At 54.1% G+C, this 23936-nt stretch overlaps 2 protein-coding genes across 3 annotated transcripts in view; one reads left to right on the top strand and one right to left on the bottom strand.

Annotated features, from left to right (window-relative positions):
- The window catches only part of VPS37B (VPS37B subunit of ESCRT-I), a 26803-nt gene extending 5685 nt beyond the window's left edge, over positions 1-21118 (top strand). The window contains exons 2-4 of the mRNA XM_059040711.2: positions 15977-16148; positions 18175-18257; positions 18879-21118. Of these exons, the coding sequence (XP_058896694.1) occupies positions 15977-16148; positions 18175-18257; positions 18879-19382 (759 nt within the window). The 3' untranslated portion in view covers positions 19383-21118. The remainder of the gene's footprint in view (positions 1-15976; positions 16149-18174; positions 18258-18878) is intronic.
- HIP1R (huntingtin interacting protein 1 related) overlaps positions 21109-23936 on the bottom strand; it is a 28934-nt gene continuing 26106 nt past the window's right edge. For both annotated transcript variants that reach the window (XM_059040653.2, XM_059040651.2), the window contains exon 32: positions 21109-23936. In XM_059040653.2, coding sequence (XP_058896636.1) covers positions 23889-23936 — 48 coding nt within the window. In that variant the 3' untranslated portion in view covers positions 21109-23888.

The following is a 23936-nucleotide window of genomic DNA, read 5'->3' as shown; positions in this document are numbered from 1 at the left end:
GAAGAATATTTTGGCAGCAGGGCGGGGGCTGGATTGGCATGGGGAGGTTCCCGAAGACCAGGCCAGGTGGAAACGGAAGGGCAGGTGAGAAGCGGTTAGGATTTGAGCTCGAGTTCTTCGAGGGGAGAGGCAGACCAGCCAGCTGGTTGGAGCCCTTCGCACACGGTGCCCTTGTGGAGCTGCCCCTCCCCCTCCCCTGCCCGCCGAGGGAGCCCATCAGCTTTCCTTCCAAATGCTCTCCGCCCCCTCAGTCCCGGGCACAGGGCCCCTTAGCCTCTTGGTCTGCCTCCTCGGTGGAACTTGAGACACATTTTCTAAGTCCCTTGCTTCCCTGTGTCCCCGACTGGCCTGGGGGTTCCATTTTATCGCGTTTATCTTTGTGTCCTTGGCACCCAGCACACGCCTGGCACGCAGGAGGTGCCCGGTTAGTGCTGCTGAGTGAGTGGAGGTAGCCGGGCTTTGAGTGGAAGTGAGAGGGTGGCCCAGAGCGAGGCTGGAGGAGGGACGAGGGGTCCTTGAGACCGTGGTAGCCTGGGTGTGGGGGACCAGCAGGGCGGTGACGTGACATCGTCCAGCAGGCAGCTGAGAGTGCAGTCCTGGAGCTCAGGGGCATGGTTTGCTTAGAGATACAAACGTGGGGGCTGACTTCGTCCAAGCACTTGTCGAAGTCGAGGAGAATATGGAAGTTTGAAAGGCCATTAGGAGGCATTGGGTTGGGAGAAGGAAAGAGGTGCCGTGGAAGGACGCGGGTCCGAGGACTCTCGACGTTACAGACAGGCTGAGATCCTGTTGCCGCGCCTGTGCGGCACACGTTAGTCAGGAGGAGCCCAGAAGCAGGCTGCACTGGTCTAACCTCACTGCCGTGTGCGCGGGATTGGGGTGCTCTTGAGCCAAGCCAGCCCCGTTGTGGGTGTGGCTTTTATCACAGTACGTGTAGCGCGGCGTTGCTGTGGGGCTCGGGGCAGGTGGCAGCGCAGGGCGGTCTCTGACGACCTGCGCGACGGCCGCTGCTCACAGATGTGACCGCTGAGGCTCGAGCGTGCGGGGGGCAAGAGCTCTCGCTGGTTTATGTCCTTCCTCGGCTGTGTGGGCTTTTCACATCCCATCGTTGCTCGGGAAAACCATCTTAGCCAGCGGTACGAAGACAGAGGACAGTTCTTTGTAGGGTTACTTCATAGGGAAGAGTGAAAGGAGAGCAGTAGACGTAGTTTTGTTGCCAGTCGGTTACCGTGCAGCGTGTCAGGGGAGAGCTTTTCAGCGCATTCCTCGCGGAATTGTGGGCGACGTTGTTCATCGTACCAAAGGGTGCGTGTGAACCGCAGATGTCTGAATAGTTGTTATTTTACAAGCAGTGTCATAGTTAATAAGAGACTTGATTTGAAAGAAACATTATCTCCAAGGTGAGCTAATGGCACCTTGAGGTTACATGCGTACCCGGAGCCCAGGGCTGAGGTTGGCAGAGGAACAGTCAGTGCCGGTCGGTGCTGGCCGCCGCCAGACGGCGCCCTCCTCCGTGTGAGCCCGGCGAGAGGCACGGTGAGGTTACTTATTCACGTGCTCAGCCTTTGTGGAGCAACCTCGCATGTGGGGCGCGGGGTGCGGAACTGCTCAGCCACGGAATTTTCGTCTCTTAGCACCTCGCAGGTATGCGAGAGCCCGTTTCAATGTATGGGTGAAACAGTAGGGGTAAGGACGGGCCCTAGTGGGAGGGAGACCTGGTGAACCTTTGCAGGGCTCAGGGACATCCTTGGGAATGTTTCCTGGAGGAGATGACTCACGAGCTATGATTGGAAGGATGAGTTAACCAGGTAATGCGGGAGAAGGGCTTCCAGGCATGGGGCTGGGCTGCGCGAACAGAGGCACAGAGGAAAGAAGCAGATATCGTGTGCACGGGAGATATTGTGTGCACGGGACTACTGCAGGCCTTGCCGGAGGGGCCAAGGCAGGGCGGGGGGTGGTGGGGACGAGGCTGGAGAGGCGGGCAGAAACCAGACAGCCCCATGTTTCCTGAGAAAGCGTGGGCTTCGCTCTCCAGTCAGAGGGAGCCACTGGAGATTTTAAACCAGGGAGTGGTGTGGTCATACTTGGCGATTTATGTAGATGACTCAGGCAGCCAGGAGAGGATGGATTTGAGGGCGTAAGACCAGAAAGCGGGGAGATCAGTTAGAAGGCTGAAAGAGGATTGAGAAAAAAGGTTTTCAGGCAGCCAGACTCTTTGACTTGGAGGCTCACACCAGACTCATTGCACAGCCTGCTGAGTCTTGCTTTGCACACAATTCAGATAACAACACGCTTGGTCCCATGGCTAATCTGTCAGTGGCAGATTTTTTAAAGGGTGTAGGGAAAAACTAGTAGAGCCAATTACACCCTCCAGAAATAAATGAAGCTGCACAAAAAACATAAGATCAGCTGTTAAGCATAGGATTTGGGGGTTGTTAGAAGACTTCGGACACAGATTAACCTTTCTAAATATTGGTTTCCTCATCTTTAAAAGGGGAGAATTCAAATACCGTCCTTATGAGACTTTGGAGGATTAAACAAGATAATGTTTGTAAACTGGAACACAGTACGTGACCATGATAAATGCCAGTAAACGAAGCCGTGCCGGCTGTGAATGAAGTGGTTGAGGCTGTTTGGTTTAGGGCAGTGCTTCCCTAATTCTGTGATTGTTGATGGAGATTACAGAAAGAGGGCTCTGTGGTCAAGAAATCTGGGGAGTCTGCTGAAATAAGAGGGGTTTTGTTTTGCTTTGCTTTGTTTGGTTTGGTTCTTACAGCTAGTGTGTGTGGTGGTATTTCCCACACTTACTCCATGGCAGATCTCAGTCTGGTGGGGCTAGGTTCCCTGGGGCACACTTGGGCAAATGCTTATTTAAGGACATAAATGTATCCATCTGCTTCCATGGCCCAGGGGTATTGGTTTATCATAGGCCCCCTGTAGTTACTTGATATTGATGATTCTGTCTCATCAGAGGTTGTCCTTTGTGCTTTCATGTACTCTGTTTAAGAAGGCAAGGAAGGAGATTTCCCTGGTGGTGCGGTGGTTAAGAATCCGCCTGCCAGTGCAGGGGACGTGGTGGGTTTGAGCCCTGGTCCGGGAAGATCCCACGTGCCACAGAGCAATTAAGCCCGTGCGACACAACTACTGAAGCCTGCGCGCCTAGAGCCTATGCTCCGCAACAGGAGAAACCACAGCAATAAGAAGCCCAGGCACTGCAACTAGAGAAAGCCAGTGTGCGGCAACGAAGACTCAGTGCAGCCAAAAATAAATAAATTTTAAAAAATAAAGGAAGTAGAAGTAGATTTAGGATTTCTTAAAAAAAAAAAAAATTAAGATTTCTGATCCCAATTGATCAAACCTTTTAAAAATGACATTTTTAACATGTTTATTATAGAAAAATTTAAAAATACAGAACTATAAAGAAGAAAAATATAATCACATGTAATACCACCACTCAGATAAACACTGTTAAACATTTTATACATTTTCTTTATGTGTTTTCTACCACTAGGATCAGTCTGCATGTAGAGTTTTTGACTTGTTTTTTATCTAAATTTATGCTCTGGGCATTTTCTTATTTTTTGTCAGAAGATCCTTACATGACATGATTTTTCATGGCTTATGATCTTTTATCATGTGGGTGAGCCACAATTTATGTGACTGGTCCTTTATTACTGGATATTTAGGTACTGGGTTTCTTTGCTTTCATAAATTATATTGCGGTTAACATCTTTGAACATAAAGCTGTTAAAATATCAACACTTAATTTTTTTGAAAATGAGTCAGTCTTAAGTATCTAGGCAATTCTTTTCGTTAGAACATCTTATTCCCTACATCACTTATAATTGCAGTTTTTTTGTTATGAAATTTAAGTAGAATAATTTAGAGTAACTCATTCTCCTTTGACTAATCCCTTTCTCGACCCACAGACTAAAAAAAAAAATCTCGTTATTAGAATAGCATTTTCTTATACTGAATAGAAGATGAATAATTTCAGTCATGTGAGAGTAAACTTTTATCTGTTAAACGGAATTCTTGAGTCAGGTGTTGGAAAGTTCATGTCATGATTTTTTTTTTTTTTTTTTTTTTTTTTTGCGGTATGCGGGCCTCTCACTGCTGTGGCCTCTCCCATTGCGGAGCACAGGCTCCGGACGCGCAGGCCTAGCGGCCACGGCTCACGGGCCCAGCCGCTCCGCAGCATGTGGGATCCTCCCCGACCGGGGCACGAACCCGTGTCTCCTGCATCGGCAGGCGGACTCTCAACCACTGCGCCACCAGGGAAGCCCAATGTCATGATGTATTTTAAATGTAAAAGCAAAATTGTCAAAAGATGTAGTCTTAATAGACATCTGGGATCTACCTGGATAGACATTTTCTTATCTGCACCTGTGTAAAGACTATCCCAGAAAATTCTCATACATGCTTTTCTTGTAGTTTGTGGTGAAGAGGGGAAAACCCCCAAGCTCTTCCTAAACAAGTGAACGCTTTGGTTGGTTGTCTTGGCAAGAAACTACTAATAAGAAAAGCAAAGTTTAGAAATTCTGTCTTCTGTAGGCTGCTTTCTTTTGGGGAGCAGGGAGGGATCTGGATTTTTAAATTACGGTGGAAGCTATTAATTGACCTCCCTCTACTTAACTAAAGTGTTCCAGTAGTTGGCATTCTCCATGCCCTTCGTCAAATATAAAGATTGATGCTGTCCCCCCTGCCCCCCATCATGATTAGATGCCCGGGCATTTCTGCTCCCACACCACAGGTGCGTGATTACTGAGCGTCAAGTGTGTTTTCTCTCAGACACATTCATTCTGATTTTTTTTTTTTTAATTTTTGAGATTTATTTTATTTATTTATTTATTTTTGGCTGTGTTGGGTCTTCGTCGCTGTGCGTGGGCTTCCTCTAGCTGCAGCGACTGGGGGCTGCTCTTCGTGGTGGAGCGCGGGCTTCTCATTGCGGTGGCTTCTCTTGTTGCAGAGCACGGGCTCCGCGCGCGGGCTTCAGCAGTTGCGGCTCGCGGGCTCTAGAGCGCAGGCTCAGCAGTTGGGGCGCACGGGCTTAGCTGCTCCGCGGCACGTGGGATCTTCCCGGACCGGGGCTTGAACCCGTGTCCCCTGCATCGGCAGGCAGATTCTTAACCACTGCGCCACCAGGGAAGTCCCTCATTCTGATTTTGTTACAATAATCACCTGATTTCATTAAGTACTATGGCAACCAAGGAACCCTGCGTGAAAAGAGAGAGTGGAAACTAAGCTGAGTGCTTTGGAAAGAGTTACTATAAGGTGATTCACTAGAAAAAAAAAAAAAAAAAAGCTTGCTAGTATTCCAGAAGGATTCTGCTCAGGTTCTCCACATGAGAGGGTGTGGTCTAGGCAAAGAACTTCTGGAAATCGAGCTAGTGGACCCTTTCTCTAAGAAAGGACCGTTGCCTTAAATGAAAAGAATGGATAGATCTTTAAAATTCTGTGTGTTTAGTGAGTTACTGCTTTAACCAAACCGCTCAGTTAACCAGCAGCTGACTGGCTCTGATTACGTGAAGTGGGAGCTTCTCTGTGTTCTCCTGGCTCGCCTGCTGTGAGGTTCTGATTCTGTAGCGTGACAAGCCCGTTGCTATTAGGAGATGAGGGACTGAGGCCAGTAACGCTGTGTTCACTTGGGGCCATCCTGCCTCGCTCCTCATCCCTTTCTTCGTCCACCCAGAGTCCCCAGGGGTTACAAGGCCAGTGATACTAGGAAAGTAACATTTATTATCGACACCACTAGCCACACCAGTCCAGGAAGTGGGGGAGATCTTGGTTTTTTTTCTTTCCCCCCACCCCACCCCCCAATGTTAGGAAATACGTCTTCTAGGAAAAAAAAAAAAGGAAAAAACAAAAAAACAAGGGAACACCCTGGTATGTTGTGCCTGCCAGAAGAAGAAAACAATCAAATCCTGTGTAGCTGCGACCACTTCTTCCCTGGGGCTAGTCCGTTTATTTTCAAGCCTAGCTTTTTGCATTTCCTGTGGCCAGTTGCACTTACAGTGAATAACATACTAATTTTTAAGATGCTAGTCGGCTCCGTATGGAAGGGATTGGTCGAGTCTACGTCCATTGTCTGCTACTTTCTGAGGACAGCAAGTTTCTCTCAACAAGAAGGATTTTGGTATCTGTGATCAGAAGTAGCAGCCTTTATTAATCTAATCTGTTCTGTTGAGTGGTTGTTTCGGTGGAACATTTGATAAGCAACTGGCAAATTTACTTTCCCGAGTAGGCTGTAGCCTTGGAGATGGTTTCACACAGCCCACGAGATTGTTGTATTTTAGGACAGTTTCATAATGTTCTACAGTTCTTTCACTGGATTTTTTGTATTTTCATATCCTTAATTTTTTTAACATGTTAAACAGTCCAACTCGGCAACTATTTTTTTCATAGAAACTCAGGGAACATTTGGATTGAATCAAGCCACGTCAGGTTGTGTTTACAGGTCACCTCTTGGATATTATAGGCTTGGATTACAGGCTCCACCTGAAAGCCTGCCTTCAAATGGAAGACTGGTGAGATGAGTGCATCACTGGGAAGGTCTTTTCACTGAATGGAAGATGAATTTGGGTTTTCTGATAACCTAGCCTTTAGTATTAAAGCCCAAACTCAAATTGCATGTGACTTGGGTGAAATCTACCATAAAATTAATTGGTGAACTAGATCAAGTGTAGCACAATAAAAGGAAACGAGGTGAACCTGGCTGAATGCGTGCCAACCTTTTTATCACCTAATCCATAAGCCTGCTGTGTTTAAAGTCTGAATGCAACCTGAACTTTTCTAGTGGAAAGTAAAAGGCTAAGATTTCTTTCATTCTGTATCTTTGTATTACATATAACTTTCTATTTTATTTGGAGAGGAAAATACCAAAATCAAAATGAATTTCCCACCAAAAGGAACCAGTGTTTCTTTGAGAAGGACCCACTTGAGTTGGGGGCAGCAAATGTACAGATTGGTCTGGGACATCTGTTTTACCAGAGAGCAGGGCAGCTGTCAAACCTCTGGGGTATGTCAGCCTAAGAGCCAGCCCGAAGTGTCTCCCTCTGGCCACAGACGGCTTGAGCATCAGAAGGATTAACGACTGCCGCTGATTAAAAATCAGCGATAACGATTCCTCCAAAAAAAAAGCTTATTGGTCGTTTTTGGAGGTTGCTTGAGCGCTAACTCAGTCTTCTACAAGTTGGCTTTAAAAGTGGAGGGGCGGTGAAAGCAAACATTCATCCTGCTTTTCCTATATAAATTATTTCCGATACTCAAGCAGATGAGGCAGAATGCTCATAGAGGAGTTCAAGCCAATACATACAAAAGATGAAATTAAAGAAATTTCAGTACGTGTAGTTACAGCATTGTCGTTTGAGTTGTGAAGTTCTTGCCCATTAAAGATACATATTAAAGCTTTTACGGGTGAAATGCTATTATGCCGAGATTTGCTTTAAAATACTTCCCCCCTAAAAGTGGGGAGTACAGAAGAAACGAGACTGGCAAATGTCACTAATCACTGAACCTGGGAGAAGGGCGCACAGGGAGTCGTTACACTACCTCTGCTTTTGCTTTGTGTTTGAAATATCCTAATAAAAGGGTAAATGAGAGGCATAAACAGAAATGAAATTTAGGTGATTACTGGAACTTGAAAACAGAGAAGTGGTGGTAGCCTGGATTTTGTGTAGTAGGGTAGATTCTGTGGTATAATTCGTGGTGTAATCCTGTAGAAAACACACCTGGAGACAAAACCCCCTAACTCTTAATGTCATACCTCTGGAGTTACTTCCTGGCACTTGTGACTTTGGTGATCTCTTAAACCTCCCTAAGGTTGCATTTCCTTTTTCCTGAGTAAAATGGGGACAAATCTGTCTCACCCTCGCCGAGAGGATTAAGGAGACATAATGCGTGAAGGGACGGCGGCACGGCGCCAAGCACACGGTGAGAGCTCAAGAAATGTTCACAGATACCGTTGAACTGTGTCAGGCGCTGGCGAGAGTGAAGCTGTCACGTCACCACCAGTAACTTGTCTTACTTAAATCTTTAAGTTCGCATCTGTTTGATTTTTTTTTTCCCTTTTCCTCCCCTGAACCTTTCTTTTTGAAACTTTTTATTTTATACTGGAGTGTAGCCGATTACCAACGTGGATAGTTGCAGGTGTACAGCAGAGTGACTCGGCTGTACGCGTACACGTGTCTGTCCTCCCCTGAGCCTTTTCTTTGCAGAGCAGATGCAGTCAGGGCTACAGGCTGCGGCACAGGGAGACGGGCGCCCCCTGGAGTTAGGCCCTGTGAGCTGAACGCCGCCCGTCTCCGTGGCGGTCGTGACGCCGAGACGTGTGCCCAGGAGGACAGACTGTGTTCGGGTTGTTGCCCCCCAGAGCCTGGCATGTAATGGCGCTTCTTAAGTATTGCTTGAATGAATGAATGAAAAGCGCAAGCCGCTGTGTTGGAGCTTGTTGCAGTGGCTGTTAGGAGCCATACATCGTCTAGGTACTGCAGTTCATGAGTGACTTAAAAAAAAAAAAAAAGATGTGTAAAGTATTGTGGCTTCCAGGCCATCACAGTCATAAACGTTGCTCCCACATTCTCGTAGGCTTTCCAAGAGGGCTGAGTTTCATCTCAAGAGAAGGGATTGTGTGACGCTGACCCGCCTCTGATGATCTCCACATATGTGTTACATGTCTGATGTCTACGCAGTAATGGGTAGTTTCGCTTTAGAGCAATCACGGTCATGATCTTAATTTTTTTTTTTTTTTTTTTGCCGTACGCGGGGCTCTCACTGTTGCGACCTCTCCCGTTGCGGAGCACAGGCTCTGGACGCGCCGGCTCAGCGGCCACGGCTCACGGGCCCAGCCGCTCCGCGGCACGTGGGATCTTCCCGGACCGGGGCACGAACCCGTGTCCCCTGCATCGGCAGGCGGACCCTCAACCACTGCGCCACCAGGGAAGCCCTTAATTTTTTCCCTTTATGCTTTGCTTCCAAACTGTGATCACTCCTGTGGTGAAGTAGGGGTGCAGATAGTTTCACCTGGTTGGTTGTAATAGCGAGCATTGATCTATGATGTTACTGTTTAAAAATTTATTATAAACATTCAAAGAAGCTAATCTTCAGAACAGCTTAGCAAGGTTTTAACAGCCCAGCCATCAGGAGTCCTCCAGATTGACTTGAACACGTGTTTAGCAGTAGGCGTGTGTTGGCCTGGGCACTGTGCTGGGTTCTGGGTATCGGGGAGTGAACGGGGCTCAGTTTTCCTCTTAAGGGGCCTGACGTTCTCATCAGAAGGGTGAGCGTGAGCTCAGATGTCGTTCTGTCTCATGGGGAAAAAGCCATTCCAATTCTGTCAGCCAGGCCTTTGTCGAGACAGGGCACTCAGCTTGGGGAAGGTGCGTGTAGACCCCCTTCCGGGGCTGGTGCAGGAAGGGCCAGGGGTGTGCACTTCTCAGCCCCAGGCCTGAGGGATGGAGCTGGGTGTGGAGAACGAGAGAGGGGGCTGCTTTTGATTGGGGTGGGGGATTTGGTCACCTACAGTGACCCCAGAGGGAGGGGACCCAGAGCACCCCCTCCTCATTTCACTCTCGTCCCCCCGTCAGTCCCCTTCGCGGATCCAGCTAGAACCAGAGGGCAGGGGGCCTGAGTGGTGGATGTGGTTCAGCCAGTTGGCCCCTGGGGCCCAGAGCAGGACGGGGAGTGGACCTCAAGGAGAGATGGAAGATTCCAGCCCAGGGTTAGTCCTCTGGGCGCTGTAACACATTACACAACTTGGTGGCTCAAAACAAGACACATTTATTCTCTCACGATCCGGGAGACCAGAAGTCCTAAATCAGGGGTGTCCGTGCTCCCTCCGGAGACTCTAGGAGAGAATCCGCTCCTCGCCTCTTGCAGCTTCGGGTGCTGCCGGCCTCCGTGGCCGTGGCCGCACCGCTCCATCCCCTGCCTCTGTCTTCACACGGCCTGCTCCTCTCTCTGGGTTCGCCTCTGTGTGTCTTGTATAAATCCACTTGCCATGGGATTTAGGACGACCCAGGTGATCGAGGGTGATCTTTGTCTTCTTTCACTTCGTTACATCTGCAAGGAGTCTTTCCCCAGATAAGGTCACATTCCCAGGTTCCAGGGACGAGAATGTGGACATCTCTTCTGGGGAGCCACCATTCAGCCCCCTGCGAGCCCCCATCACCCGCAGGAGAGTTAACACGCCACGGTGATACAGTGATAGCTGTGCGTGTGACTTTGTCTAATTCGTCTTCAGTCGAGGGGCACTCCCCGAGGGCAGGGTCCGGCCTGCCTCGTTCACGGCCCTGTGTCAGCACGTGACAGTGCCTCGGAAAAATCCTTTTTTGGATGAGTGAATAAGCGGATGAACGGACAAGCACCGCGAACTACAATACAGAGTAAAACCAGGGGTGCGCCCTGTGAGGCCGCACAGAAGAGCTCAGACGTCGCTAGTGGGGTGCGCCGAAGGAAAGGCGGTTGGCTTAGCTCACTTGGGTCTCTGGCACGACGGGGGGCGCTCAGCCTGGGGGAGTCGAGGGGTGTTTAGTAAAGGGGTTCTGTACAAGGAGATGGTGGGTGTAGACCCCTCGGGGCTGGTGCAGTTCAGCTTCAAGCCCAACACTTACAGGGACGGATAGAGCCGGGCGGGAGTTGTGCCTCAGGGCGCGCGAGTGTGTGTAGCTTTCCGTGCGGCTCTCGGAGTCGAAACAGGCCCAGAGCCACGGCCGGCCGGGGCGTTACAGGCCGGGGCAGCGCCAGCAAAGCGGTTGGCGAGGAGTGTTTTATCTGCCAGACGGAATGGTTACTTGTTAAATAAAATGGGATCCTTGACTTTGTACAAATACTAGGCCTCTGAGCACGGCAGTAGGTGAGCGGGCAAACCCGTGGTTGGTTTGTTTGCTTTGTTTCTTGTTTGGGGGCCGCACCTCGTGGCATGCGGGGATCTAGTTCCCCGAGCTGGGATCGAACCTGTGCCCCCTGCAGTGGAAGTGCAGAGTCTTAACCACTGGACCGCCAGGGACGTCCCCAAAACCTGTTTTTATCTTAGTTCCCCAGCCTAGATTCTGTGTCCTTACTGGGTTTTGAGCATTTAAAGGACTTTAGTACGATCAAGAATTTCCATCTGTTTTGTTGAAATTTGCTAATAACATAATTCAATAATGTCATTTACTTTGTTATGATAAGGATTATATTATAGTGTAAAGGGGGCATAAGGGATACTCTGAGTATCTTTCCATAAAAGATTTAGCTTGGAAACCGAGGCAGATTTGCTCATTGTAGTGTTTATAGGAAGGCACAGTTACGATTGTAGTTGAAGGGGCAGACGGGCCAGCTTAAATCAAAACTTCACGTTGTGGAAACATCCGCTGCAGACCCGAACCCTGACCCAGCTCTGGGCCGTGGGGCGCAGGCAGGCCCCCATCCCGGCCCCGAGTGCCTCTCAGTTGTAACTACTGCATGTGTCATGCAGAGGGGAGTTTATGTCTGTTTTCCTCCTCACCAACTTTATTTTCTACCGCACTCCCCCAACCCAAATAAATAATGGCCTGTGTATTTGAGGTAGACCGTACATTCTGTGACGTAAGCCTCCCGGGAGAGAACGGTATCTCCACTCTGCCTGGACAAGTGTATGTAAAAGACCTTGGTTTTCTGTTTGTTTTAAACAAAGGCAGCTTATCTCCCTAGAGCCTCTGCCCTTCTGGTTCTACTAATACCTAACAGTTTTTTTTTTTTTTTAATTAAAACATAATTATTTTCTATAAATTTATACATGCTTATTATAAATGATTCAAACACTATACACAAGTAGAAAGAGGAAAGTAAAAAAAAAAAAAAAGTCACACGATTGAGAGGTCGCTCGCTGTTAGCTTTGGGTGACCGTCCTTTCCGACAGCCCCGCTCACGGATGGACAGACGGGCAGGTATCGCTGTGTAAGTGGGTCTTACTGTAAACGCTGCCATCACACATCTGTCTTCTTTGATTTTTGAACAGAAAAGGAAACTGAAGTGAAACGAGTACATTTATAAAAATGTTTCCTTACCACAGAGAGTTTATTTCCTGGAAAGATTTCTCTATGGTTAAGAAAAAGAATCATGAGACACCATCAAGAGGCTGGGACCCAGTTCTCGGTTTCGGGGTGTATGGCTCTGCACGAGGCCTCCTCTCACGGGCCCTCGGATCGGTGGGACGGGGTGGCGAGTCAGGCCCCGCATCACCCAGGGTGGCTGCCGCTTGATTAAGCCTCGCTGAGTGCGGCGTACACGGCCCCCCCGAGTCCTTTGCAAACGATAGAACGAGGCTGGCTGCTCCCAGTTTTCCTCAGCTGGGATGATGAAAAGGAACGTTGCGGAGGAAGGTCTCTCGCTAATGCGGCATCAAAGGCGTGTTTGGGCGCCGATGCTTGTGCTGGAAGAGCTTTATCAGAGGCTTAAGAAAGAGGCTTTTCCCCACTTCAGCCCCGGCCACCGCTCCCGCCACCGCTGCCCACCTGGAGAGGCTGCGGGCGTGCCCTGGGTGGCCCCTGAGAGTTTCCTGATAGTCGTGTAAGAACATCTGAGTGCGTACCCGGGGATAGAAAGAGTACAGCCAGCATAACGGTCGTCTCCGTCGGCTGGAATTTTATTTTGCCTCTGCGTTCTGTGCATGACCTGCTGTAGGAGAAGTGATTCTGGCCTGACTTGGACCCCAGGAGAATGAGCTTTATTCGTAGATCTATTTTAGGGTGGAACTGTGAGGCAAGGGTCACCTGGGCGCTTTGAAGACACTCGGTAGGCCTGGGTCCCCTCCTAGACAATTGCTCAGCTGGGGCTGGTCTGGGCCTGGGGAACGTGTCCACGCCCCCTTGCCTTCAGGTAGGTCCGCGGGTGCCGAGAACCCCCGCGGCAGGCTGGCACTTGGTAGTGCTAGGGCGGTGCACCTCCCTCACGCGATGCCTTTCCAGTGGCCCCCCGGGAGCCCTGTGCCTGTGGCCTGCCTGCACTGAGACTTGGGGAGACTCCTGATCGGGTGGCACTTAGATCCAGGGTGAGTGAGACCCTCCACCGCAGTCCCCAAGGCTTCCTCTGTTCCGGGAGCCCATCTGTTGCATGAAGGATCCGGGGCACTTGTTGCTCGACGAGCACAGCTCATGGTTTTTTTCTTTTTGACTCTGCATTTTCTTACCCACCTAGTCTGCCAGATGTAGCCTCAAGTGACCGGCTTTTTAGGGGATGAGAGGGTCTCTCTGATTGACTCAGCAGAGCCTTGTGGAGTGGCTGCTCTGTGCTGGCTGCCTGGCACAGCACAGGTGCCAGGACACCCAAAGGGGGAACAGCGAGCGGGCGCACAGACGCGGTGCTCACTGGCTGCCGTTGGTGGCGGGAAGGAAACAGGTGCTGTGACGGGGGGTGGCCGCTGGCTTAGCGAGGACGCCCAGGGAGGCCTCTGCGGACAGGCGCTCCGGGGGGCCGGGCAGTGAGGTGGGGCCGGGGGCCTGCCCCGGGAGAGCTCGGCTGGTTCTCGGGACGGCCGGGCCGGGCCGGGTGAGGGCCAGGTCACCCCAGGGCCCAGAGATCAGGGCCTGACGAGTTCGGTTCCATTTTCGCTGATTCCTGTTCCTCTCAAGTCTCTGCGCCTCACTCAGGGCCGGACAAATAACAGTTGCTCGCTTAGTGTTTATTGAACACAGAACTGATGGAGTCAGAATGATGGCGTGCACGGGGCAGTGGGTCCGGACGGTGGCCTTGAATACCTGCCCCTTCCCGTCCATCAGATGCGACCAGTGGGAGCAAAAGATCTCATCGACAGTCTGTTTTATTTCTTTATAATTAAAGCTTAAATTTTGAGATAATTGTAGATTCACATGCAGCTGTAAGAAATAACACAGAGGTCCTGTGTAACCTTCACCCGGGTCCCCCCGCTGACGACATCTTGCAAAATTCTAGTCCACTCCCAAGGCAGGATTTTGACACAGATGTGACAAAACGTGACACACCGCGGCCACGAGGAGCCTTCCCGTCGCCTCTCACACTCACTTCCCTCCCCCGAGCCACGAATCCATCTCCATTTCTGCAGTTTTGTCCTTTCGGGAATGTTGTATACACAGAGTCTTGGAGTCTGTGACCCTCTGGGCGGGTTTGTTTCTTTCGCTCAGCCTTGTCCCCTGGATGCTCGTCCAAGCTGCCCGTGTCTCAGCAGCTCCTTCTTTCTTAGGTCTGTGCTCCGCTCATGGTGTGGGTGTAGTACTGCATTTAGCCCTTCACCTGCTGAAGGACACCTGGGTGGCTTCAAGTTTTTGATTACAGAGAAGGCCGTTCTGGACATTCAGGTGCAGGTTTTTGTGTGAACATAAATTTTCATTGCTCTGGAATAAATGCCCAAGTGTACAATTTCTGGATGGTATGGTAGTTACCTGTTTTGTTTTGAAAGAAATTGCCGAGCTGTTTTCCAGGGTGGCTGTACAGTGGTTGGTTGGTTTGTTCTTTTAAATGGCTTAATCGAAGGAAAGACTCTTCTGCAGGACCTCTGGATGCAGTGTGCCTGGAGGCCGGGCTGCTGTGGGCAGGGGTTGGGGTGGTGCTGGGAGCCCCCCAGGACCCCTCCAAAGTCTGCAGGACCAGGAACCCGGTTAAACCAGGTCTTTCCAGCGCTCGTAGTCCTTGCTGGCTGAAAGCAGCAGCAAGAGAGGAGAGCATTTCCACTGTACTAGTTTCATGGTATTGAGCTAGAGGCTTAATTTTCTATTTTAACTTAAATTCTATTTACCCTGAGCCTCATCTTGAAGGCCCTGCCTTGTGGTCCGTGCGAGAGATGCAGATTATGTGTCTGCTGAGGAGAGGAGCCCCCCACTCGGTGGTCAGGGCCTCCCGCTAGAGACCTGCATCCAAGGCTCGCTCTTTGTTCTCACACGTGCGTGCGTGTGTGTGTGCGTGCGTGTGTGTGCGTGTGCGCGCACGCTGGGAATTGTACACTAACGCCAAAGGGTATGGCTGGGGGGGGAGGGGTTGAAGCGGAGGCAGCAAGGCCAGGAATCTACAGTCAGATGAGGAAGAGGAAGGAAGTAGCAGCGAAAATAGCCTGGGTGGGGTGGGGTGTAGAAAATACCGAGGGGAGGACAGGATGGCTGGTGTGGGGCTGACGGAGAGCTTCGGAGAGAAACAGGGGCAAATAAGACTTCAAGTCCAGAAGGCGAGGTGGCCGCAGGCCGTGGAGGAGCCCCTCCCCAGCAAGTGGGAAGGGGGCTGAACTAGAAGTAGGACACGTTGGTATTTTTGCTTTTTTATTCAGTGTACTTCTGGTTCCGTTTCATTAGGGCTTCCTCACCTTTTCTGGGACCTTGCATTAACCCCTCTCAGCCCTGAGGTCCAGGTGGGCTTCTCCACCCACATGTGACCTGCCACCCCCGAAGCGCAGGACCCCTGTCGGGCAGATAAATCCCCGCCCCCAGCTTTGGGTCAGCGGTGCTGATGGACCGGCGGTCAGGAGCTGGGGAGACTCGAGCCTCTGCTCAGACGTGAAGAGCTGGTGCGGCGTAGGGACAGAGTAGAACAGGGCCCCTGAGCGGATTCCTTCCCAGGGCCTCGGGCTTTCGTGTTTGATCTCAAAGCCCGATGACTAAGCCTGAATTGACACCATGCCAACCGGCCCTCCTCTGATAAAAAGTGATTCTTTCACTTCTCTGGAACAGCAGCAACTCGCTTTGGAAAACTCTAGCTCTAAATCTTTGGAGCCGTTCGCTCCTGGGAGCACAATGGCAGCGGTAAGGGATTCCGGTCACAGCGCAGCCCCTGGGGCGAGAGCTTCAGCGGGTCCCGGGACAAAGCCCGTCCTGCAGGCCTGAAGCAGAGGACGTGCTCTCGCTCTTTAAGAACGGGAGCAGCGTCCAAACTAGAAATCGGGGCTGGCGTCGGGATGGGGGCAGCTGGCCAGCCAAACGGAAGCCGCTGCGGTGGCCCCGGGGCTGGGGCTCGGCGCTCACACGCTGGTTCTCATCACCCTGTATGGTCTTTGCAGACGCAGAATGTTCAGCTTAACAAAGAAATGACGCTGGCCAGCAACCGGAGCCTGGCAGAAGGAAACCTTCTCTACCAGCCCCGGCTGGACTCTCTGAAAGCACGTCTGACCCAAAAATACCAGGAACTCCAGGTGCTCTTTGAAGCCTATCAGATAAAAAAGACCAAATTAGGTAACTCTTTTAGGGTGATCTTCCACGAATACAGAGCTGAGGGAAGGGTGCATTTTCAAGCTGTTGCACTAACCAGGAAAGAAATGTTATTATGGAACAATTTCAGATTAAGACAGTCATTACTGCTGTGAAAAAACAGTTTATATATAGGATTGTGTCAGTAATTTAGAAAAAGAGACTTGACTACTTTTCACCGCTGTGGCCTCTCCCGTTGCGGAGCACAGGCTCCGGACGCGCAGGCTCAGCGGCCATGGCTCACGGGCCCAGCCACTCTGCGGCACATGGGATCTTCCCGGACCGGGGCTCGAACCCACGTCCCCCGCATCGGCAGGAGGACTCTCAACCACTGCGCCACCAGGGAAGCCCGAGACTTGACTACTTTTTAAACAAGACTCTGCCTTTTCCAACAGTATAGAAAAAAAGGCAATTTTCTGAATTATGATATACAGCTAATGTTTTATCCTTGAAGTTAGGCCCTCACAGTTAATGTTGAAAAATATTCATCACTGGAATACTTTATTTTTTTATTTTTTTATTTTTTTGTGGTACGCGGGCCTCTCACTGTTGTGGCCTCTCCCGTTGCGGAGCACAGGCTCCGGATGCGCAGGCTCAGCGGCCATGGCTCACGGGCCTAGCCACTCTGCAGCATGTGGGATCTTCCCGGACCGGGGCACGAACCCGTGTCCCCTGCATCGGCAGGCAGATTCCCAACCACTGCGCCACCAGGGAAGCCCCTGGAATACTTTATTTTAATGTCACACCACTTTGCAGCCATTATGAAGTGACGCGGGCATTGACTATTGTTGAAGCCTGAGTGCATTGGGGGTAGCTTTCGAGGAAACTGAAATTAAGAGAAGGTTAAAAGGGGAGTTCCCTGGCGGTCCAGTGGTTTAGGACTCAGTGCTTTCACTGCCGTGGCCCTGGGTTCAATCCCTGATCAGAGAACCTAAGATCCCACAAGGCAAGGGGGCAGAGCCCCCCCCGCCCCCCGCCAAAAAAGGAGAAGGTTAAAAAAATCACCCCCTTCAATGAAGCATACAGTGACGTCCGATACCATGATCCCTGTGTCTGTGTAGCTGCAGTAGAAATGCACTGTAACACGCCCAACCAGAATGAGTAAAGGTGCTGGTGGCGACGCGCGGGGCTCCCGTGGCTGCGCGGAGTGAGGGCTGGAGCAGCTGTCTGGTAGCGCCCGCTGCAGTGAGAAGTAGGCATGCTCTGTGGTTCAGCAGTTCCACTCCTGGGTGTCTCCCCAGTAGGAGCGAACGTCCACTCACGTCTATCAAAAGATGCACACAAGAAGCCTGCCTTGGGAGAGGCAAGTCTGGAAGCAGTCTGAGTGTCCATCTACAGAACGGTGGCTAAGTTGTGACACGTACACAGCTTTCAGTGCCACAAAGCGCTGAACGACGTGAACTGCCGATTCGTGCAGCAACACGGATGGTCTCGGGGACGTGCCATTTAGCGAGAGAGGCCAGCACAGGGCGCATACTGTGTGATCGCGCTTGTGTGAAGTTCAGAACCAGGCAGGACCCTTGGGTAGCGAAGGTCAGCGCCTCGGAGTGGGCCTTTGCAAACATTTTGCAAACACTTTGCAAACCCTCTGCCTCCTAATCTGGGTCGTGGTGGTCGGGTTGGTATACGTAGAAATTCAGGTGGTACACTTAAGATGTGTATGCTTTATGTATTTATGGAAATGATCACTCGGAACTCCAAAGGAAATAAATGATGGGGTGCTTGCAGGGTTAGGTTGCAAGGTTAGGTCACACGTTCAGTAATCGCCCCTGCGTTGTGAGGCGGGCAGGTGACGCTGGCCGCCCTCACGGCCTTTCCTGTCGGCTTCCTGGAAAGTCAGCTCAGTAGGTGTGACTCTCCTGCAGCCTGTGCAGCGAACGTGCACCCCTTCTTCGAAAGGGACGTGGGGAGGAGACTGGGGGAGCACGTCGTCCTGAGGGGCCGGGGGTCGTGGCGGTTTCTGAGGGTGTGCGGGTGCCTCTCACCCGACCGTGCCTCCTGCTTCTTCCAGATAAACAGTCCAGCAGCGCTTCCTTGGAGACCCTGTTAGCACTTCTGCAGGCAGAAGGGGCCGAGATCGAGGAGGACACCGAGGTAAATCCAGCCAGCCCAGCGGGGCCGCCCCTGGGCAGTTCCCCGGGCCCGGGCCCAGTTCCCCCAGGGCCAGGCGTGCCGGCGGCGCGGAGTGGGCGGCCCAGAGTGGGCGGCCCAGCCGGGGGGCTGGGGAGAGCGCCAGCCTGGGGGCCGGGGGCAGCGGGGGCGGTCTGGCCCTCAGCTGAGCGGTGCACGCTACGCTGTGAATCGGCGCCACCCGTCCCGTGGGTGCCGCCGGCTGAGTTCCCATCTGTCTGCGTCAGCTGGCCGGGTAGAGCCTATGGGCACGGCCAGCTGAGCCATAAGGAAATGAGTCAGGGTCCAAAGTTGTGCGGTTGTAGCCTCGCGGGACTAGGCCGAGTGCTCTGAGGACCCGTCGGGGTCCGGCGGGGCGGCCCTCTTGGGCGCGAGCAGGGCGCAGCCAGGGGAGGGACGGAAACGCTGGTCTCGGCCGGGGGCTCTGCCCGGGGGGGCGCCAGCCGGGCCTGCAGCGAGGGGACAGGGAAGGGATGGTGTTGGGGGGAAGCTGGCCCTGCCTCTCCCGGTGCCCTGGGTGGCGAAGGGCGCTTCCTTCCCTCATGCTGAGCTGCCCCGTAAGCCGGGTTTCTCCTGCTCCTTCAGAACATGGCAGAGAAGTTTCTCGATGGAGAGCTTCCCCTGGACGCCTTCATCGATGTCTATCAGAGCAAGCGGAAACTGGCCCACACGCGAAGGGTTAAAATCGAGAAGCTCCAGGAGATGGTGCTGAAGGGGCAGAGACTTCCGCAGGCCCCGCCGCCGGCCCCGCTGCCCCTCAGGGTGCCCGAGCCCGTGCCCGCCGCCCCCCTGCCCTACCCCTCCCCGGAGGCCAGCGGGCCCCCCTCCGCCGTGCCCCGGCGCATCCCTCCCCCGCCGCCGCCGGTGCCCGCGGGACGCTTAGCCACGCCGTTCGCCGCCGCCCTGGGCTCAGGACAGGGCCCCCCGCACCCAGTGGCGCAGTGCCCCCCGCTGCCCCCGCGCGGGGGCCTCCCCGCACAGCAGGGCTTCTCCCTGCAGCAGTTTGTGTTGCCACCGTACCCGCCGGCGCTGCCCCAGAGACCCCCGCCCCGGCTGCCTCCGCACCAGCCAGGCTTCATCCTGCAGTGAGCGGCCCTCGTCCTCCCCGCGAGACCCCGCCGCCGGCGCCGGCTGGCCGGGTCCGCACACGCAGATGGAGGCCGTGAGCCCCGGCTGCTCGGCCAGGGGCTCTGGTGCTCGGGCCAGGGCGTCCATCTGGTTGTAGGGCCGTAGGTCAGTGGTAAGCAGACGTAGAACACTGGTTGTGGACACCTAGGCGGCTGTGCGCTGGGCCTCAGCCGGGCACCCCCGTGGTCGCGCTGGTTTGTGTTCTCGGTATGATTCCTCGGTCTGGTGGTGTTGAATTCGTGAGCTTGGGGAAAAGCGCCCCGCCCCCCGCCTCCGTTCCCACGTAGCGTCGTGGTCCTCCCGTTGCAGCTTTGTTTAATAAGCATGGTTCATCGTTTCCGCTTTATTTTCAAGACAGTTCTGTGTGTCCCAGCCCATCGCCCACCACAGCCCCTGGTGGGGGTCAGTCGGGTGGGCCAGCCCGGAAGGTGCTTACTGAACCCGTGTGGGGCGGGCAGCCCTCCCAGTCCCTCCCTCCCCCGAACCTGGATGCTTCAAAGCCACCCTCGGAGTTTGCACTCGGCCCACTGCCACGTCCAGAGGCCGGGCGAGTTGCGGCCACATGAGGAGGTGGCCGGGAGCTGGACTTTGCACAGCCAATGTCGGCCCCAGCTCCGCCTCCTCTGCCTCCGCCTCGAGCCAGCCCGAGGCTCTCTATGAGGAAATACTCCTCCAATATTTTTACTGTGTGTGTGATTTTCCTGTTTTATATTGGGAAAGAAAACTTTTTTGACACTCATAAGACCATTCAGGGAAACTTTATGAAAAATGCACGTACTGTTCTGAGCAGGTTGAGAATGCAGATGAAGTGAACGCAGTTTCCTCTCGCGAGCAGCGCACGGTCGCCCCTGTGGGGGCCTGTGCTGTGCCTTAGCTTACCTGGTGCCAGGAGTGGCCGGCCAGGCGCTGGGGCGGCGTCACCAGCTGCTCTGCGTTCCGCGAGGGGCTTGTCTGCGTTCCTTGTCGTGTTGCAGGTGGAAGAAAAGCCCACCCACCTTGAACCAGAATACCCGTAGCCAATATTCTCTGCCTCTGGCTGGGCCTTGGGGCAGGGGTGTGACAGAGGGATGCCAGCAGCCTCTCAGCTCGGCCCCGGCGAAAGCCTGCCCCTCAGCGAGAGGGAGGTACCAACAAGCGCCGATGCTCTGCCTGCCCCCTGGGTTCTCATCCGCACGCGCCACGTGTGCCGGATTCCCAGGGCCCAGGCGGGGCTGGGGGCAGTGTTGCCGCCCGTCTGTTGACCGGAAAAGGCCCGGGTGCTCAGTTGTGGAGCTCCTGGCTCTGGCCTGTGACTCCCCAGCTGGCTGCTGCCCAGGTGACAGAATCCAGGCAGAGCTCAAACGGGGTCTGTCCCGGCAGGCCCTGGGCGAGGCCGCCAACCTTTGTCCTCAGTTACTGTACATTTCTACTCCTGGACTTGAACTCTGCTGTACCGTAATTGTTTTTAAAGAGAACAGCTGTATAGGACGATTTACTGCCCCGCCAATCAGGTGGGCCTGTTAACGTCTGCGTATCTCGAGAGTGGTGCCACCCAGCCCGTACCTCTGCCACCCGCAAGGGGCACAGCCAAACGCGTGAGCTCGGCGTTGATGTGGGGGAGGGGCCGCCAGGCTGGCCTCGCCGTCTCCAGGGCCACATCTGAGCTGTGCTTGTAAAGCTGTTAAGACCCTTTTCAATAAATAGAGAATTGTTAATAACGACCCTGTGCTTTATTTGCCTGGGGACCCTCATGACGTGTTTGGTTCTAGAGTACCCGCGATCAGCGTTCCGGCAGCGAGGCTGACGGGCGTGGCTCTTGAAGTTACAACAACTTAAGGCCCCTGACGTGGCTGAAGTGGCCGCCTGGCCCAGGGTCCCTGGGGCCCTAACAGCAGGGTGGTTCTTGATCCGAGAATGTCACGTGCGCCCAAAGAGACAGAAGGAAGCGTGCTCTCCTGTGTCGGGGTGTCTTTGGGGTCTTAGCTGCCCTGCCAGGGCCTCAGCAGGGGACTCAGGGTGCCCCCTGGGCTCAGTCCCCCCCCCGCCGCGCCGCCCGGCTTCTGTCCACAGGCCAGCTGCACAGCTGATGGAAACGACTGAGAACGTTCTCTGCTGATTTCAAGTAAATGATACAATCCTGTGGCTGGCATTCCGCTCTCGAGACTCGCCCACAGGTGTTTCAAGGGGACCCGGGGCCGAGTCAGGCGCTGCTGGCGGCTGGGACCTCACTGCCCGCGGGCGCCGTCGTGTCCCTGGGAGGGACTCTCCTCAGGGTGTTTGTGGAGCGCAAGCACGGAGCCGCCCCGTGAAAGCTTCCCTATCGCCATGTCCTCTAAACGGATGCCATTGCCTTCGTGACGCGGTGCCGGGAGGGTGTCTAGGAGACACTGCTGTGGCTTTCCTGTAAGAGGGGAGCGTTTCCTGAGAAATCATCTTGCTTTTGTTGATGAGAATTTGTCTGACAGTTTTGTCTTTTCCCAGTGGCTGCTGGGAAGCTTACAGCCAAATCTGCAGTCCACCTCCCCCCCCCCCCCCCGGAGGGGGCGCTGGGCTGGACAGAGTCACTGTGCTGCTCTCCTCCCTCCTCGGGGCCGCCTTGCTCACGCGACATCCAGGGACGACCCGTGCCTGACCTCGGCCGGACTGGTAGGTGCTGCGCGCACCGCGGCTCCACCGCAACGTGTGCTCACTGAGGACCTAGGACCGTCCTTCACTGGTTTGGATTTGGTGAGAGAACCATCTGCTTTAGTCTGTTTGCCGGAGCTGTTTTCCTCGCACACAAGGACCAGACTCTGCTCCCTCTCACTGCCCTTCCAGTTCACGGAGGCTGGTTTTCAAAGCCCTTGTCTCACCTGACCACACCCGCCCCCTCACAGGCCCACTTCATCCTCCGGAAACCGAGGCCGGGGGAGCCACACGAGGTGCCCTTGTCCTCCCCTGACCCGCGCCGTCCTTTGGATCCACAAATGCTGGTGACCTTGGGGGAGGGGCGCGGTTGCTGAGGGCAGCCGGCCACGGGGTGCTTCCAGGGGACGTGGGTGTGGGCACAGCCAGCCGCGCTCTCGGGAACCTAGACGCCTGGTAGGTTCTCCAGTGTAAAGGCTGGTTTGGTCACTGCAGTCAAGTCCAGCCCAGGGCTCAGGGTCACTACCAAGCTCAGACGTGAAATTCAGGTGAAATTCTGCAGGTAAGGTGTGTAACTGAGGAATCGGCCTCACCCCTCCCTTCCTGAAAGAGGCGGAGCTTCCAACAGCACTGGGGGAGGGGGATCAAGACCCGAGGGGGCCTCTGGCTGGGAATAGAGGCCTCTCAGAGAAAAGCCCCGAGACTCCCCAAGTAAGCGTCCCAGAGTCACAGACCTCCCGGGGAAACGAGCCGGACACTTCTTGGCAGAACGGGAAGAGGCAGGGTTTTCTGTGGCTCCCGTGTTCCACTGTTTCCCGCAGAAACAAGGGGGTCCCTCCCCTCCCCAGCGTACTGGCCCCGGAGAAATCAACCACCAGGCGCGCAGCCCCTCGCTGTGGGGCGACGGTGACAACAGTCAAGGTGCGGTTTATTGCCCGTCTGACACGACCACGAGGAAATACTACACGCAAAGCTAACCGAGTCGGCTTCGTGTGCTCCTCTCCAGACCCAGGTTTCTTCCCTCCAGCCAGGCCTGCCTCCCCCCAGGAGGAGGTGGGGGGCTCGAGGAGAGCGCGTTCATCCCTCCCGAAGGCAGCCCCCTGCCCGAGGCGCGTCCTGATCTGCAGCGGGCGCAGGCGGCTCCTAGTTTCTGGGCTTTTCTGGCTGTGCTGCAGAGGCCTGCGGGAGGGCTGGAAACCTCCCAGGGATGCGGAGGGGCCCGAGCGCGGCTTCCAGTGCAGGGGCAGCCCGCAGCTTCCAGCAGGAACAGACTCCGGGAGGATGGCAGCACGGGGCCTGCCCCCCTTCCCAGGCAAGGGTCTCCCTGTCCTCGGCGCTCGCCCTCACTGACGCCCCAGAGCAAGGCCCCAGGAGAAAGGGGCGCTACCCCCAGCCCACTTAAGAGGATCCGATCCTGCTTTGCCTGAAGCCGCACCAGGTCCCAAGAAGGCCACAAACAGGTGATGTCTTCCCCATGTCCCCAACAGCCAGCACAGACCGTGTTCTAGTCAGTCACCTCTAACCTCAGACCGCGAGTCCCAGGGGCGGGGGAGGCCCGGCCCAAACAAACCCCCCTCCGACGGCCCTGCTTTCTGGCGTGTTGCACACAAACTCACAAACGATCTAACTCAGGATATTAGAAGCGCTCCGTGTGTCTCTTGAAGAGCTGTGGCTCAGGCCGGCTGGGTCCTGGCTGCTCTGAGAAGTCCCCGTTGCAGGTAACTAGGCTCCCGTCCGGGAAGAACTGCCCCGGTGAGCCCCGAGCCCTGGCGCTCAGCGAGGCCTGGGCCTTCTCAGAGGCTTCTCAGCCACGAGGCCCGGGCCTGGCCGTCAGCCTCCCCACTGGACCCCTCGGCGGGGGGCCTAGTAGTGGACGAGTTGAGCCGCGTAGCTGCCATCCTTTTTGTCAAG

The sequence above is a fragment of the Kogia breviceps genome, chromosome 15 (genome assembly GCF_026419965.1).
Source record: "Kogia breviceps isolate mKogBre1 chromosome 15, mKogBre1 haplotype 1, whole genome shotgun sequence".
NCBI classification, from domain to species: Eukaryota; Metazoa; Chordata; class Mammalia; order Artiodactyla; family Physeteridae; genus Kogia; species Kogia breviceps.
The sequence above is the reverse complement of the archived record's forward strand: the minus strand, read 5'-3'. Positions and strand labels throughout refer to the sequence as shown.